At 36.1% G+C, this 16,982-nt stretch overlaps 1 protein-coding gene across 6 annotated transcripts in view; it reads left to right on the forward strand.

Annotated features, from left to right (window-relative positions):
- Positions 1 to 16,982, forward strand: part of PHF3 (PHD finger protein 3) — a 79,074-nt gene that overhangs the window by 44,931 nt on the left and 17,161 nt on the right. For all 6 annotated transcript variants that reach the window (XM_031011884.3, XM_055391313.2, XM_063707691.1 and 3 more), the window contains 3 exons: positions 3,764 to 5,546; positions 11,419 to 11,725; positions 14,260 to 14,443. In XM_031011884.3, the coding sequence (XP_030867744.2) occupies positions 3,764 to 5,546; positions 11,419 to 11,725; positions 14,260 to 14,443 (2,274 nt within the window). The remainder of the gene's footprint in view (positions 1 to 3,763; positions 5,547 to 11,418; positions 11,726 to 14,259; positions 14,444 to 16,982) is intronic.

Here is a 16,982-nt window from a genome sequence, read left to right on the forward strand (position 1 = left end):
TCTTTCTTTTTTTTTTTTGGTATTTACCTTTATATCTCTAGGTAACATGCATATGTTGCTGTTTTTTGATTATTCTGATTTATTATTCATCCATCTATTGACTTCCCACTGTGGATGGTTTTCTTCCTGCTACTTGTCCCCATCACGAAAAAGAACATCTTTTTCATTTTTCCTATATATAATTTTGTTAGATCAATGGTAATTATGTTACTATGAGTAATATGCTATTAGAGATGATACATTTAATAAACTACAGTTACTTTTCTTGTATGACTTCTTGTGTTTCTGATTTAAGTGTTTTAGTTTCTCAGTTGTTTAGTGTGTACATACCAGCAGTTATACTAAAACTGCTCTACCAGTTGTCTAAATCTACCCTAAAGGTGTTTGTGTATTTCAGGTATTCTGTCACATCCATTTTATTGAAAACACCTCTTGGAGCCTTCTGATTCCCTCTTATGTAGACAGACTCCTGTTAGTCCTATGAGCCTGATGCAGAGCTGTTCAGGGATCTCCCTTTACCATTTTTCTGGAAGTCTGTGCTTTGTGCTTTTGTTGTAGTTCCTATTTCCTCTTTCTGAATTCAATTTTTTTATTTTGGTGATGCACCTCTTCCAGTAGTTTTGTGAGAAAAAGGAGCTGTGAGATACACTTTTTAAACCTTGTATGTTTACCTTGTATTTATTCTGTTCTCATACTGGAATCATGGTCTGGTTGGACGTAAAATTCGAGGTTGGAAATCATTTTCCTTCAGAAATTCTGAAGGTGTTGCTCCATTTTTTTCTAACTTCAGGGTTGTTGAGAAGTTTATTTTGATGTGTGTGTGTGTGTAGGAGTGTATGTTATCTGATTTCTTCTGGAAGTTTGTGGAATCTTTCTCTTCAGCTTTGGTGTTTTGATATTTCATGATGATATGTATTGGTTTTGGTGTATTTTGTGTATGGAGCTCAAGACACTCAGTAGATCCTCTTAGTCTGAAAAATGTTATTGTTCAATTCCGGGAAAATTTTTCAAATTATTTCATTGTTAATTCCTCTCTTTATTTTGTTAGCTCTTGATTTCTGGAACCTTTATTATTTGTTACATAACAGGGACTGGTCCCTCTGTTTTCTTTATTTTGCCTACTTCCCACCTCTTTGTAATTTTTCTTTAACGTGCTTAAATTTTCTCATATTTGTCCTCCAACTTTTCAGTCAAGTTTTGTGCTTCTGATTCTTAAATGTTCTTTTTGTTGTTGTTTTGAGAATGGTCCTTTCTGTAGTGTTCTATTCATGTTTCATGGATGTAGTATCTTCTTTTGTCTTTATTAAGATACTAATGGCGTTTTAAACAGTTTTTGTCTCCTTTCATAGTTTCTGACTTCTCAATGTTGCATTATTGTAAAAAAAATTTTTAAAAAGGTTTTGGCCTCCATCTTTCCTAGATGCTTTCCTGAAATGTCTGACCCTTGATTATTGCTCATGTTTAAGGGTAGGGAACTAAAATTATGAAACTTCTAAGTGTGGGGATTGGGTTTTACCAGCTATGAGCGTCAGTGTATAGCAATCTGGCTGTACTATTGTTTGGCAGAACCCTTCCTATCAGAATTTAGGTTATTTTCCATAACTTACTAGATTGCTAGCATATTATGGAAGCCTGTAAGGGAAACTGACTGGGGTTTCTCAGCTTTCAGTATATACAAATTCACTTAATCTTACAAATTTCAATGTACTTTACAGCCAGTCTCAACTGTGCCTCATGTTCTTTAGCCTAGAAACCTTGCTTTACTATCTCCAGAGAATAAGCTACGAGTTTTGGCTCAGGACCAGGGAAGGGCAGTTGCCCAACAAATGGAGTAGGGGAAAGAGGGATCTAGAAATCTAACTGCTGCTTTTAAAGAGCTTTCAGCCCTTCTAAGTGTTAAGCATCTGTCTTCATTCCCACTTTAGAATCATCTGGGATCACCAAGTCTTAAGACTTTTGAGGTGTTAATGGTGTTAGTTTTTGCCAACACTGCCAGCCTAGTGTTTTGTTAATTACTTTTGGGTCTGTTATGTCAATTACTTGGTAATCATCTCTTGTTTGGTTTCCAAAATTTGCTTCTAGTTTTTCCTCTCTCGTTCTTCCTTGCCTTTTGGTCTTTTCAAAAAATGTCCCGCTGTTATAGCTTCAGTAGGGTTTTGAGAAGTGAATAAATTTAGATGCATGTATTTATTTCATCATCTTTTCTTGATCTATGTTTTTAATACATTTTCAAAATCAGTTATTTGGTATATACTTGTGGCTTTGAGAAATGAAAAGAATAGAATAAACATTGTAGGAAGATAAAACTTTTTTGCCTATAGAATCAGGCTTCAAACTAAGGCAGGTAATATTTAGAGGAGAAAAAGTGACTTTAGCCTTTGCTTAATAAATTGCTTCCTATTGGAAAACCATTTTTTATCTGAAAATCCTTCACAGCTGAATATACTATTCTTTTGTCATTTTTAGCAACGCTTGGGTGTTAAAAGATCTTTATTTATTAATGTGTAATAAGTGTTAAAATCCTTCATTTGTTTCATTTCAAGGATGAATAAAGTAGAGCTGTAAATTACTGTAATCTGTCTTTAAAGCTTTAAAGATCACCTAAACATTGAAACAAAGCTTTATTAAAATTTTAGTTATTTAAAAAAATTTTATAACTGAATATGTGATAAATAGTTCATAACCCACCAAGTAATTTTTAAAAGTTATTAAGTGCTTAACCTAATACTCAGATACTTTGTTGAGTCCTACGGGAATTAGAAAGGGTCTCTAAGATAAGGATGACTATATAATTTTATTGTTCAAATTGGGCATACTTTTGAAAATGAAAGTGTGCTATTAATACTAGATCAGAACTATGAGCAACACCTGGACATTTACCTTTTTAAAGATTCTCACAGTTCAGTGATAAATGACAAATTCAGTTTGTGGGTTGTTTTTGTACTTACTGAATTATTTAGCTCTCTTTCTTTTTAGCTCTTTTCATTTTGTGTTTCTCCTTTCTCCTGATACAAGGGGATGTATCAGAATAGGGAAATGAAACTTTTCATTTAATGGACTATTAGGAGCATTGTGTGGGAAGCTTTTAAATTATTTTCATACTTTCCTTATGATAGATTTGCTTGGTTTAAGTCTTTTAAATTGTGTTTCTTTTTTGATGAGCTGTATGTGGTACTCTGTGTTGATATCATTTCTTAGGAATAGCTTTAATGCCAAAATGATGACCTAAGGGAAGCACATTGATAAGGAATTAGAGTCCGTTTGAGGCTGTATTTTGAAACTCGCACAGATCCTGGTTTGTGATAGGAGGTTTTTAGTTCAGGTTTCATTAGCACTGGAATATATTTGGTTTTATATATTTAGAAATATTTAATGTTTAAAAATCCATGATGGTCTTGCTTTAATATGGGCATTAATGGTAAAGGAAGCTCATTTTACTTACTTCACTCCTAGGTTACTTTTTATGGAAAAGAGATTTGATGAAAACATTTCTTTTAATAAGGTATAATATTAGTCTGAATTTTTTAGAGGCTTTTCCCCCTGCTAGAATTCAGAGAACTTTGATAAATATAAAATTTGACATACGTTAAATTATATATATGTGTATATATATCATGTCACCATTATGAAGTACTGTTCAATACGTTTTTGTTGAGAAAATTATAGCTCAGAATAAAGAAGTGATATATTCTAAATTGTATTGAAATAAAAGCACATGACAAAATAGCTAAGTATTTTTATTTATTTTTTTCCCCTGTGATAGAACAAGTAAGAAGTTTGCGACAGAGCACTATTGCCAAGCGTTCAAATGCAGCACCATTAAGTAACACAAAAAAAGCATCTGGGAAGACTGTATCTACGGCTAAAGCAGGAGTGAAACAACCAGAAAGGAGTCAGGTTAAAGAAGAAGTATGTATGTCACTGAAACCTGAGTACCATAAGGAGAATAGAAGGTGCAGCCGAAATAGCGGACAAATTGAAGTGGTACCTGAAGTATCAGTGTCTTCAAGTCATTCTTCAGTGTCATCTTGTCTTGAAATGAAGGATGAAGATGGATTAGATTCTAAGCATAAGTGTAATAATCCGGGAGAAATAGATGTGCCATCTCATGAATTAAATTGTTCACTTCTTTCAGAGACTTGTGTTACTATTGGAGAAAAGAAAAATGAAGCTTTGATGGAATGTAAAGCCAAGCCTGTTGGTAGTCCATTGTTTAAGTTTTCAGATAAAGAAGAACATGAACAAAATGATTCCATTTCAGGTAAAACGGGTGAGACTGTTGTTGAAGAAATGATAGCAACAAGAAAAGTTGAACAAGAATCAAAGGAGACAGTAAAATTATCCCATGAAGATGACCATATTCTTCAGGACCCTGGATCTTCTGATATTTCTAGTGATGCTGCTTGTACAAATCCAAATAAGACAGAAAACAGCCTTGTAGGTTTGCCTGGTTGTGTAGATGAAGTGACTGAATGTAATTTGGAATTGAAGGATACCATGGATATTGCTGATAAAACTGAGAACACCCTTGAAAGAAATAAAATTGAACCATTGGGTTATTGTGAAGATGCGGAGTCTAATAGGCAGTTGGAGAGCACTGAGTTTAATAAATCAAACTTAGAGGTGGTTGATACTAGTACTTTTGAACCGGAAAGTAATATTTTGGAAAATGCTATTTGTGATGTGCCTGACCAAAATTCAAAACAGTTGAATGCTATAGAAAGTACTAAAATAGAGTCCCATGAAACAGCAAACCTTCAGGATGACAGAAACAGCCAGTCAAGTAGCGTTTCTTACTTAGAGTCAAAAAGTGTAAAATCCAAACATACAAAACCTGTAATTCATTCTAAGCAAAACATGACCACAGATACTCCGAAGAAAATTGTTGCAGCAAAGTATGAAGTAATACATAGCAAAACTAAAGTTAATGTCAAAAGTGTGAAACGAAATACTGATGAACCAGAATCTCAGCAAAATTTTCATAGGCCAGTCAAAGTCAGAAAAAAACAAATTGATAAGGAGCCAAAGATTCAGAGTTGCAATTCTGGGGTTAAATCTGTGAAAAACCAAGCTCATTCTGTACTGAAAAAAACATTACAGGATCAAACTTTAGTACAAATCTTCAAGCCCTTAACTCATTCTTTGAGTGATAAGTCACACGCTCATCCTGGTTGCTTGAAAGAACCTCATCATCCTGCACAAACTGGACATGTATCACATTCTAGCCAGAAACAGTGTCATAAGCCTCAGCAACAGGCCCCAGCAATGAAAAGCAATAGTCACATGAAGGAAGAGCTTGAACACCCAGGCGTTGAGCATTTTAAGGAAGAGGATAAACTGAAACTGAAAAAACCTGAGAAGAACCTACAGCCCCGCCAAAGAAGAAGCAGCAAAAGTTTTTCTTTAGATGAGCCACCATTGTTCATTCCAGATAACATAGCTACCATAAAAAGAGAAGGCTCTGATCATAGCTCCTCATTTGAAAGCAAATATATGTGGACTCCCAGCAAGCAGTGTGGGTTTTGCAAAAAACCACATGGCAACAGGTGTGTGTGTATGTGTGTATGAGTGATGTGTACATTGAAAATAAATTGCTTTTTTGGGGGTGGGATTAATGTGAGAATTGTTTTAAAGACATTATTTGATACACAGAGACCTGTGCAAAAACAAAAAGCTTCATCAGTCTTGGATAAATGATAGAAAGATGGATCTACTGAATTTACAAATATATCATCCTAGAACATTTAAAAAAGCATAGTCTGGCCAACAGCTGACATACATGGAAATATTTTGTCATTGTCACAGGTTAGACAGTGTAATTTAGCCACTGCATCTGCAAAAAAGCCAAACACTTCCTGGTAATTGGAAAATTGTTACACTGCTTTGGGTCTGTAAGTTATATATTAATTCATTTGGTGTGAGAAGAACTAGTAATAAAGTATGAAGGTCATAATGGAAATTCTATTTTTCTTTTGAAGTTTTTTTTTTTTCTTGAAACACATTAAAGAACACCATTTCATAACTATCAAACTTTATCTTGCAGTGAAATTTGACAGCTAAACAATTGTTAGATTACCCAGGTCAACATGGAGTAGAGTGAAAACGTATTTCTTTTTTTGAATGTTTTAAATAATTTTTTGTGAATTCTAGTCTTTTAAAATTTTAGAGATGATTTTAGCACTGATTTTCATCATTCTTTCTAGTATTCAGTGATTTGTAGTTTTATGACACTGCACCCCTCAATCCCCAATGTGTTTTTTGTTAGCTTTTTAAGAAAAGGAAAGCAAGAGATGAAGTGGAGTTTGCAGCTACCAGATTATTCTGTTCAAGTGTTCATATTGCTGTTGGAACTTCTTTCAATGCTGATATGATAAAAGAACATTATAATTTGTATATTATATTCTTCTTATCCTTATTCATGAAAGTGTGCTAGAGTGATTTTTCCCAGCACTATCTTAGTACATAAAAATGAAACTCTTTAGGGAGGGACAATTTAGTAAAGTGTGTTGTAACATATTATTTTGGTGGTGTTAGGGTGATTGGGGAGTTTGGAAAGGAGATGTTGGGGCTATTGTGTAAAATAAGTTTTATGTCAAAGTATTTCTTCATTTGTGATCCAGCCCATGGCCTATTTTTAGCGTCAAGGGTTAGTTTATAACAATATATTCCAGTTTTTAAAAGTTGTCACTTGTTTGAATACAGTGCTACATTCACTGTCACTTACATGCTTTTAATTATATGGTTTTTTATTTAAAACATCTTACTTAGCCGGGCGCAGTCGCATGCCTGTAATCCCAGCACTTTGGGAGGCTGAGGTGGGCGGTAGGCAGATCACTTGAGGTCAGGAGTTTGAGAGCAGCCTGGCCAACATGGTGAAACCCCGTCTCTACTAAAAATACAAAAGTTAGCTGGGTGTGCTGGTGCATGCATGTAATCACAGCTATGTGGGAGACTGAGGCATGAGAATCACTTGAACCTGAGAAATGGAGGTTGCAGTGAGCCGACATCGAGCCACTGCACTCTAGCTGGTGACGAAGTGAGACTCTTGTCTCCATAAATAAATGAACACATTACTCAGATATTCTGAAGTGGGCCTGCTGTTTTCAGGCAAAAGAGAATTAAGAGTTAGGTGGTGCTTTTAAGTGCTCCTTTAAACCAGCCTTTTTCTCTCTGCCAGAATCTTTAAAAAATTACCATGTGGACAGAGATGGAATAGGTGCCTTAAGTAAATGAATTTCTAACACGAAACTTTGGCGTAGAGTTGGAAGCCATGTTAGTAAGTTATAATGTAACTTACTAACCTTGTAGGTAAACTTCCAGTCCAGTCTTCAGGAGTTTGCCCAGGCTTTTTAATGATGACTCATGCTTCACCAACATTTAATAATTTTCCTAAATTAAGAGTAGGTGTTAGTCCCTTTGTTGTTGTTTACTTGCTGCCACCTTTTGGATCTACTGTATAGAATCTAGAGTGTTTTTGCTCAAGTCTGTAGAATGACTTAGAATGTTAGGTGCATAGAGATTTTGGGTTTACACTCTGTAATTGATGTGAATAATATATATTAACATTGGAAACAATTATGGAAGCAGCATTTTCGATTACTTCAATTTTGTGAATTAAAAAAAGCCTTCCTGGCTAACACGGTGAAACCCCGTCTCTACTAAAAATACAAAAAATTAGCTGGGCGTGCTGGCGGGCGCCTGTAGTCCCAGCTACTTGGGAGGCTGAGGCAGGGGAATGGCGCGTGAACCCGGGAGGCGGAGCTTGCAGTGAGCCGAGGTCATGCTACTGCACTTCAGTCTGGGCGACAGAGCAAGACTCCATCTCAAAAAAAAAAAAAAAGCCTATGTAATTGTTTTTTTCCTCTCCCCTCCCCTCCCCGCCCCGCCCCGCCCCGCCCCTCCCCTCCCCTCCCCCCTCCCCCCCTCCCCTCCCCCCTCCCCCCCCTCCCCTCCCCCCTCCCCCTCCCCTCCCCTCCCCTCTCCCCCTCCCCCGTCCCCCTCCCCTCCCCCACCCTCCTCCCCTCCTCTTCTCTTGTTTTTAAGACAAAGTCTCATTGTTGCCCAGGGTGGAGAGCAGTGGCGCGATCTTGGCTGACTGAAACCTCCACCTCCTGAGTTCAAGTGATTCTCCTGCCTCGGCCTCCCAAGTAGCTGGGATTACGGGCAAGTGCCACCATGCCTGGCTTATTTTGTATTTTTTGTAGAGATGGGGTTTCACCATGTTGGCCAGGCCGGTCTCGAACTCCTGACCTCAGGTGATCCGCCCGCCTCAGCCTCCCAAAGTGCTGGGATTACAGGCACAAGCCATGGCGCCCAGCTGATTGTTGTTTTTACACATTAACTAGATTAACTAGCCTTCACTACTACTGTGATTCTACTACTTTGATACATTGTGCTTGTATACATTTCGTTTACTCAGAAAATGCACCTGTCATGCAGGTTGCAATTTTCCTATTTTAATCCTTGTGTAAGAATATAAATTTATTAGAAAGGGCATGTTTGGAAATAATTTTGATCCTTCTCTTTGATTTCATGCACTAGATACATTGAAAGCTGTTTGTTAATATGACCCATTTTCTAGCATTTGCAACAGCTTTGCCTCTGTAAAGACTATATAAACGCTTTATCATTTTACATATTGCAGTTGAAGTTAGCTTCCTTGTGTGTGCTCCCAGTTGGAAATTATATTTTGTAATATAGCTATGTCATGGCTAGATGTGATATTAATCATAAGCAACTTCTATTGCATATGCTAAAGACGACCCTTAAAGAAGCAACATATGCTAGATTTTTATTGCTTCCTTTTATTTTCCTGATTCAAACTTACATCAAAGGTGTAAGATTTTAAAGACCAGATTATTTAATCCTCTGATTTTTTAAATTAATGCAACTTTTGAACTTCTTTTAAACGTAGGTCAGTTGGCATTTTGTAAGGAGAAAGTCTTAGTTTTTTCATGTTATTTACCTTGTGGTTTCTGTTTTTCTACTTCTCCAGAAGATGCTTGAGTTTTTAGTTTGCATTACACTTTCTTGGCCCCAATTGTAGAAGACTAGTATATCAGATAATATTTAAAAAACAAACAGAAAATGGATTTATAGCTTTCAAACAAGAAAACTTCTGAGAAGAAATTTTCTTCTAGAACAAATGATTGTATTTTTCTCTGCAGATTGTTAGTAACAAAAATGATTTAATGTTTATGTGACGTAGAATTCTCTGATCTTAGAAGAGTGAGTGTTTTGTCTCTCTCAAAAACTCTTAAAACTGCATTTTTTAACCTAAAATATAAACTATTAAGATACATCTGTAGATGGCACTAGAGTTTTGCTTTTTATAGCCTCTCAAGTTTGAATGAGACATTTCCAACTTGAAATGAGGCTTATTGAAAGAGTTGCTTGATAAATTTCACGATCATCAAACCACTCTTCCCTGGTTGTGAAATAAAAATGTGAAAATTCCTTAATATGTGCTTTATATTTTGACCTTTAGGTTTGGATTTGGAACAATAGCATTATTTGTACTGCAGGTTTTTAAGTCATGTCTCACTGAAACTATCCCAGACTTGCTTTGAAGAAATCTTAATATACCTTTGATTGTGGAAGTAAAGGGAAATCATTAGCTTTCCTTCAGCATTTCAGAAACATTCATGTTAGACAGTTGCTTTCAAGAAATAGCAGTTAGCCCATTGTTAGGAAAGCTACAATGCTCATTACAAATAATCATCTTTAATATTTTAGCTTTGCAACCCGAAGTGGGAGAACTTTTAACCACCTGCATTTCAAACTTTATTCCCCTTTTGCTAGAATATCTGTATCATTATGGGCCCATCAAAAATCTCAAACCTGTAGGAATTATTTCTGTCTTCCAAACGTGTGTTACATTGTTCGAAAGTTTTCTTGCTTGTCAACCCCAAATATTCTATATTATTTTTTTAAACCAAATTAATCCCTAGGGAAATGAGGACTTAACCTGCTAAAGCTAGCACAGGTATTACCAGCAAGGATAAAGAATGATAAGTTATAGATGTGATGAAGTCAAGTCTCAAGGCATAGTAGTGGTTTTATACACAATAGGCACATGAGGAAGAAGAAAAGGAAGTGCTGTTATTGAGGAATGAGGTATTTGGCAAGACTTTAAAAACACTGTAAGGATTGGAACTCACTCTTGTAGTTTTTACAGTTTTAACATTAAAACAGTACCTCTGGTATGTTTTGAATTGACCATATCACCCAGTGTGTTACCTTCAATATCCTCTCTCTTGGATTACAGCTTTTTGAAAGGAGCTTGGTACTATTGGTGGTGCCACTATTATCAAAATCAGTAGCACAGTCTTTAGATCGTTAAAGTACATACCTAAATCCTTTTAAGTCTTTCAGCTATATCATAAATTGCTAGCCTGAAGATGAAAAAAGGACAAAGTTAAGGATGGTTGTCTGAAAGCATTGCAGCTTTCCTAACAATGGGTTAAAAAGCAGGTAAATTAAATTGCTGTGTATATATCTCATTTGCTATTATTTTCAAAAGTAGTTATAGATACTCCTTTTAAATTGGGAAGATAGAAGCTTTTTTAGAGTCATACGTTTCACATCCCTGGACTTTTCCTATTGGTTAGTGAAATTATTACTTAGCTAAAAGACAATGATGGGAAAACTTTTATAAGGAGATTGGGAATTAGATCCAACCCAAGTACTAATATTTTTATGTTAAGATAGAATAGTGATCTTTATTTGGAAAAAAATTTATCTAAAACACATGGTCATTAGTAAGGAAGTCCTTTGAACTTAAAAGTACAGAAAAAGATTCTTTAGCTGAATCAACGTGACACCATGAACCAGAATATTCTGAGGTTATCTAGGTAAGGTGGCTAATAAACAGTTGGAGAGGCTCCATCATGCTAGTTTTTGAGTTCCATTTTTGTTACTATTGTTAGTTTTTTCTTTTATTTAAAACGATTTGTTGGATAAACAATTCTTCCCAATTTTATGTGTGATGTCACGTCTGTGGTGAGGTAGGTAGCTGTAACTTTGATGGATTGTCTGTGATGAAATTATTACCAAGAACTTACCACCCTTCTCAGTGGATAAATTTATTGTTAGTCTATACTTTGTTATTGTTTATAGTATTCAAGACTGACAAAGGCCAGTTGTCTTTTCTTCCTGATGGTTTATTGTCCCCTCCCTCCCCCAGCATTTTCTCATTCATACCAGAGGAGAAATATTTGAGGCCTTAAAGGTATCATTTTAATAGAATATTATTTTCTTTGAAAACTTGCTGTATGTTGAACTTATGGAATGGATAGAGATGGAAAACATACAAAGTTTCAGAAAATCAAATATTGAAAATTTAATTTAGCCTCATTTTTGCCATAGATTTTCTTGTTAAAAAAAGGGATAAAAGTTTTTTGGTGTTCTGTTTTCCAGGTTTATGGTTGGCTGTGGGAGATGTGATGACTGGTTTCATGGTGATTGTGTTGGGTTAAGTCTTTCTCAAGCACAGCAGATGGGCGAGGAAGACAAAGAATATGTCTGTGTAAAATGTTGTGCTGAAGAAGACAAAAAGACTGAAATACTAGATCCAGATACTTTGGAAAACCAAGCTACAGTTGAATTCCATAGTGGAGATAAAACAATGGAGTGTGAAAAGCTTGGATTATCAAAACACACAACAAATGATAGAACCAAATATATAGATGATACAGTGAAGCACAAGGTCAAAATTTTAAAACGGGTGAGCTCTTCATTAATGCATTATTTTGTTTATTTAAGAGCTTTTTGTATGGACTGACTGCAATAATTTTGAAATTTCTCTTTAGAAGTTTTAATGTTCTTTTACATATTCAAATTTAGTTTTCCATGAAAGTGAATAGGTTTTTATTTAAAATTTTTTGTCAGTCTTGGTGAAACCAGATAGTGACTTTTAGAATATGCAGGCCTTATCTCTTACAATCTTTTTTGCCATTTCTAGCCCCTAGTTTGGTACTTGAATTTTCTGTTGTAGGATGTGTGTGGATCTTGTGGCCATTAAGTGTAAATTGTGCTTGCTAAGTGGTTTTAAAAAAGCTTTTCAGTCCATAAATATCTACCAGCCCTTTGACCATTTGGCATTATTTTTCTGACTACCTTCTGAAAGTATTTTCTAAATAGAAATTTCAAGATATTTAGGCTTTAATAGGAGAAATGTATAAAGGACACGACATTTTATCTGATTAAATTTTCTTTCCTCGTCTACCTTTTTATTACCTATCACTTTTTTAGTCGTTAATTTGTTATTCTTATAGAATACTGATAGAGAGGAAACACAGTGGCAACACATGTATGTGGTTAGGCAAGTATAATCCAAAATGCAAAGAACATGAATCTTAGAGTTGGAGCTTTAGAAATCTTTTGGTCCAATCATTTTGATTTATTAATATGCCTTACAACATTTCTAGGAAGTGATGATCTAGTTTCTGTTTGAAATCCATTGCAAGGGGATACATCTTCATTTTTAAGCATCTAATTGTCAGAAAGTTCATCAGTTTGAGCTGAAATTTGCATCCCTGAATTGAAGCCTCCTTATTAAAACTAATTTCTCTGCAACACGATATGGAAGTTAATTTAGATTGAAGAGCATGAGGATGTGTTCTCCAGAATCTTACCTATTTACAAATCCGTTTCTTTCAGGCATTCCTTGTATGACAAATCTGGATTAAGTTCTAGTTTGTCATATCTTTGTGGCATCTAATATTTTTTGTCTGTCAAGACTTTGAAAATCAGATTGTGTCCTTCTGATACGTGTTATTACTTTGTTGGTTTGATCATCAAAGTAATTGATAATATGGATCTGAGAGCCACAATGAGAACAGTTTATAGCATGTCTTTGGAAAACTTCTATTTATTATTAACTAGTATTAATAATCACCTCTTACGTACAGCTTCTTGGCCATATACATATGCAGTACAATGAGAAATATAGCTCATTGTATTGACCATAGCTGAGTTGTCTCTGTCTTGCTTAAAAAGACATCATAAAGGCTGAGTGCAGTGGCTCACACCTGTAATCCTAGCACTTTGGGAGGCTGAGGTGGGCGGATCGCCTGAGGCCAGGAGTTTGAGACCAGCCTGGGCAACATGGTGAAACCCCATCTCTACTAAAATACAAAAATTAGCCGAGCATGGTGGTGCATGCCTGTAATCCCAGCTGCTTGGGAGGCTGAGGCAGGAGAATCGCTTGAACCTGGGGGGTGGAGGTTGTAGGGAGCTGGGATTGTGCCACTTTATTCCAGCCTGGGCAAAAGAGTGAAACTCCGTCTCATAAATAAATAAAAAGACATCGTAAAACATTAACAATTTTAACATTTTGAGAACCTCTTTATCCAGTCTGTATCAGAAAAGAATCTGAGGTGAGTCTGATTTTGTAAATGTGTGCACCATGCAAGTGATCACTGCTTCCTTTTCTTTTTGATGTGAACTGTTGACTCTTTCTTGGACTTGTCTGATGTTAGTTTATGGAATCTGCTTTTCTTATCCCTAGATTTTTATGTTGAACTATTTATTGAGTTTCTGTTGTGTGGCATAGCACTGTGTGCCTTGGGTGTATTATATTGAAGTATATTCCTGCTCTCAAGAATGTCTAGTTGCAGACAAAAACCAGACAAATAATAAAAAATTAGAGGATTCTTAGTCTAGAGAAAAGCACTATTTTGATTGTACCCTATTTTAAAACCTGAGTATATGTCTGACTATATAGCGTTCCTCTCCCTGTCTTTCAGGAACATTAGTAGGATGTGATGAATTTCTCCCAAGGATCTCAGAATTCCAGTTTTACTGGTAATTCTTTGTGGATTATAATTAGAACCAGAGTAGCAGGTACTCTGATGGTTTATTCTACCTCATGGGAATTAAAATTGCCAATAGGCATACTGAGAACTTAATTGATACACTTGCTAGTATATAAGTGAACTTAATTTCATTTGTTTTAGAATATGGATACTTGTTTCTTCACAATTTCCTCCTTTTTCCATATCCAGAGCCAAATAAGAGAATTCTTACTACCTTATTTTTAATTTTCTTTCTACTAATGGTATTGGGAACATGATCTCTATGTCCTTTGTTTCTCCTTTATAAGCTATTGTGTGTTCTACACAAAATAGGTGCAGAATAGATTTCGAATGAAAGAGTGAATCTCATTTTACTAATAATCAAGAGTTATTTTTGTACGTCTTAAAAAACAAAGATTGTTTAGTTATTTTCATTCTAATGAATTAAGTACTCATTTTCCAGGAGTCTGGTGAAGGCAGAAATTCATCAGACTGTAGAGATAATGAAATTAAAAAATGGCAGCTAGCTCCTCTTCGTAAGATGGGACAACCAGTTTTACCTCGGAGATCCTCAGAAGAAAAAAGTGAAAAAATACCGAAAGAGTCTACAACTGTTACTTGCACAGGAGAAAAAGCTTCAAAACCAGGTAGTGAGATGAACAGAAAAAATTATATACTAATATATTTATATCTTATTTAATATACAATTAATTAGTATACTTAGGGAATTTTTACAAATTTAACATTATTAAATGTATTGCCATTAAGGCAATACAAATGGGTTAGGTGATTGGCCTTACTTGTAATTAAAACTTGCTCTAAATTCTGGGGAAGCGCTAGTGAAATTAAGATAAGACCCCTCTTCTCATGGCACTTAAATACTAATGGAAGAAGGCAGTAAGTTTGCAAGTAAGAAAATTGCATGTTATTTTACAGCTTGAGAAGAAAAAGTGGAGTAATGGGATGGATAGTCACAGGTGGGAAGAGTAATGGGACTTCTGTTTTACATGGAATGGAGGAAGTAACTTGTGAGGTGGGATTTGAAGGGGTGCAAAGATTTTTGGAGGAGGTACTAGGTAAGGGACACATCAAATCTTAAGGCTTTGTGGTAGAAAGAAGTGTGGCATTTGAGGAGCAAGAAAGCCACTGTAGAGTGATTAGAAGGTAATACATAAAGGGATAGAACAGTGTTAGAAGATGAGTTCAGAGAAAATTACTGCTCGTACCCTATTTTAAAACCTGAGTATATGTCTATCTGTATAGCGTTCCTCTCCCTGTCTTTCAGGAACATTAGTAGGATGTGATTAATTTCTCCCAAGGACCCCAGAATTCCAGTTTTACTAGTAATTCTTTGTGGATTGTAATTAGAACAAGAGTAGCAGGTACTCCGATGGTTTATTCTACCTCATGGGACCTTTGGGGCTATGGCAGAGTTTATATTTTGTTCTGAATGTTGTCGGAAACCTTTAGAGGGTTTTGTACAAGGGAAAACTCTGGTTGCTCTGTACAGTTTGGATTGTAGGAAGGCAGGAGAGAAAGAGAGTAGCCTGATTAGTCCGTAGCAATATCCTAGGAAAGAAATGATGGTAGCTTGGAATGGAAACAGAATGAAGGTAGTGAGTAGTGGTCAGATTCACATATGTTTTATAATAGAGTTGACAGAACTTGCTGATGGGTTAGATATAGGTTGGTATTGGTGAAGGAAATAGAGTCTGAGAAAAGAAAAAGGTTTGGGGAAGAAAATTGAAAAATTATGTTTTGGCCATTATGAGATTCCTATTAGACATCGAGGTGGAAATGTTTTGAGTAAATCTTTGGCTGATGAGTCTGGAGCCTATTAGAAGACTTTGGAGGTTGGTATATAAATTTGGGATTTACTAGTGCATAGCAGTTAGTACAGGTTAAACATCCCAAATCTAAAATCTGAAACTTGAATGCTGGCATGATGCCCAAAGGCAATGCTTGTTGGAGCATTGTGGATTTCAGATTTTCTGATTTGGGATGCTCCACTGGTAACTACAATGCAAATATTCCAAGATTTGAAAAAATCTGAAATTGAAAATGCTCTGGTCCCAAGCATTTCATATAAGGGCATACTCAACCTGTATTTAAAATCATGGGCTTAGATATAAATAGCTACAGGAGAGTTTGACAATGAAGGGACAGAAGCAGAGCCCTTGGGAAGCGCCAGCATTTATTTTTATTTTTGTGACAGGGTCTCACTCTGTCACCCAGGCTTGAGTGCAGTAGTGCAATAGCAGCTCACTACAGCCTTGAACTCCTGGGCTCAAGCTATCCTCTCGCCTCAACCTCCTGAGTGGCTGGGACTACAGGTGTGCACCACCACACCCAGCTAATTTTTTGATTTTTTGTAGAGATGGTATTTCGTTATGTTGGCCAGGCTGGTCTCAAACTCCTGGCCTTCAAGTGATCTTCCTGCTTTGGCCTCTCAAGGTGCTGGGATTACAGGCATGAGCCATTGAACCTGGCCATCAGCATTTTAAGAGTTGGGGAGAGAAGACGTTATACAGCAAAGGAAACTAATGGGTGGCCTGTGAGGAAAGAGGAGAACTAAGACTGGTGGCCTGGAAGCCAGGTGAAGTTTCAAGAAGGAAGGAATGACCAAATGCTGTCTGGACATTTAGTGAGATAAACACAAGATTGTTAAGTCTATGACTTAGCAAAATGGAAATCATTGGTGACCTTGACTAGAATGGTTTCGGTGGAGCAGTAGGGAAAAAAAACAGTTGTAGTGGCTTATGAATGAATGGAAGAGTGAGGAACTGGAGACGTTGATTACAGATAACTCTCGGGGTTTTGCTGTTTAAAGAAACAAATGCTGTAGTAGTTAGAAGTGGATGTGAATTTTTTTTTGAAGAAGATATTATAGCATGTTTGTAAGACTAATGGGAATGATCCAATAGAAAGAGACAGCTAGAGAGAGATGATGTTGATGATGTAAGAGAGAGAAGTGATAGTGTAGGTGTGAAACTCAGGAAGACAAGAGGGGATGGGATTCACTCCACATGGAGGGAGGTATTTATCAAAAAGGTAAAGCTCATCCATTGGATAGTAGGGAAGATTGTATGTGGTAGGGGGAAGAACTAATGTAGGTAGGTTGGATTTGGTAATGGGAAAATGATAGTTGACAGTTTTTCCATTTTTTTTCAGTGAAATATGAAGAGC

This window comes from Gorilla gorilla, chromosome 5 (assembly GCF_029281585.2).
Source record: "Gorilla gorilla gorilla isolate KB3781 chromosome 5, NHGRI_mGorGor1-v2.1_pri, whole genome shotgun sequence".
NCBI classification, from domain to species: Eukaryota; Metazoa; Chordata; class Mammalia; order Primates; family Hominidae; genus Gorilla; species Gorilla gorilla.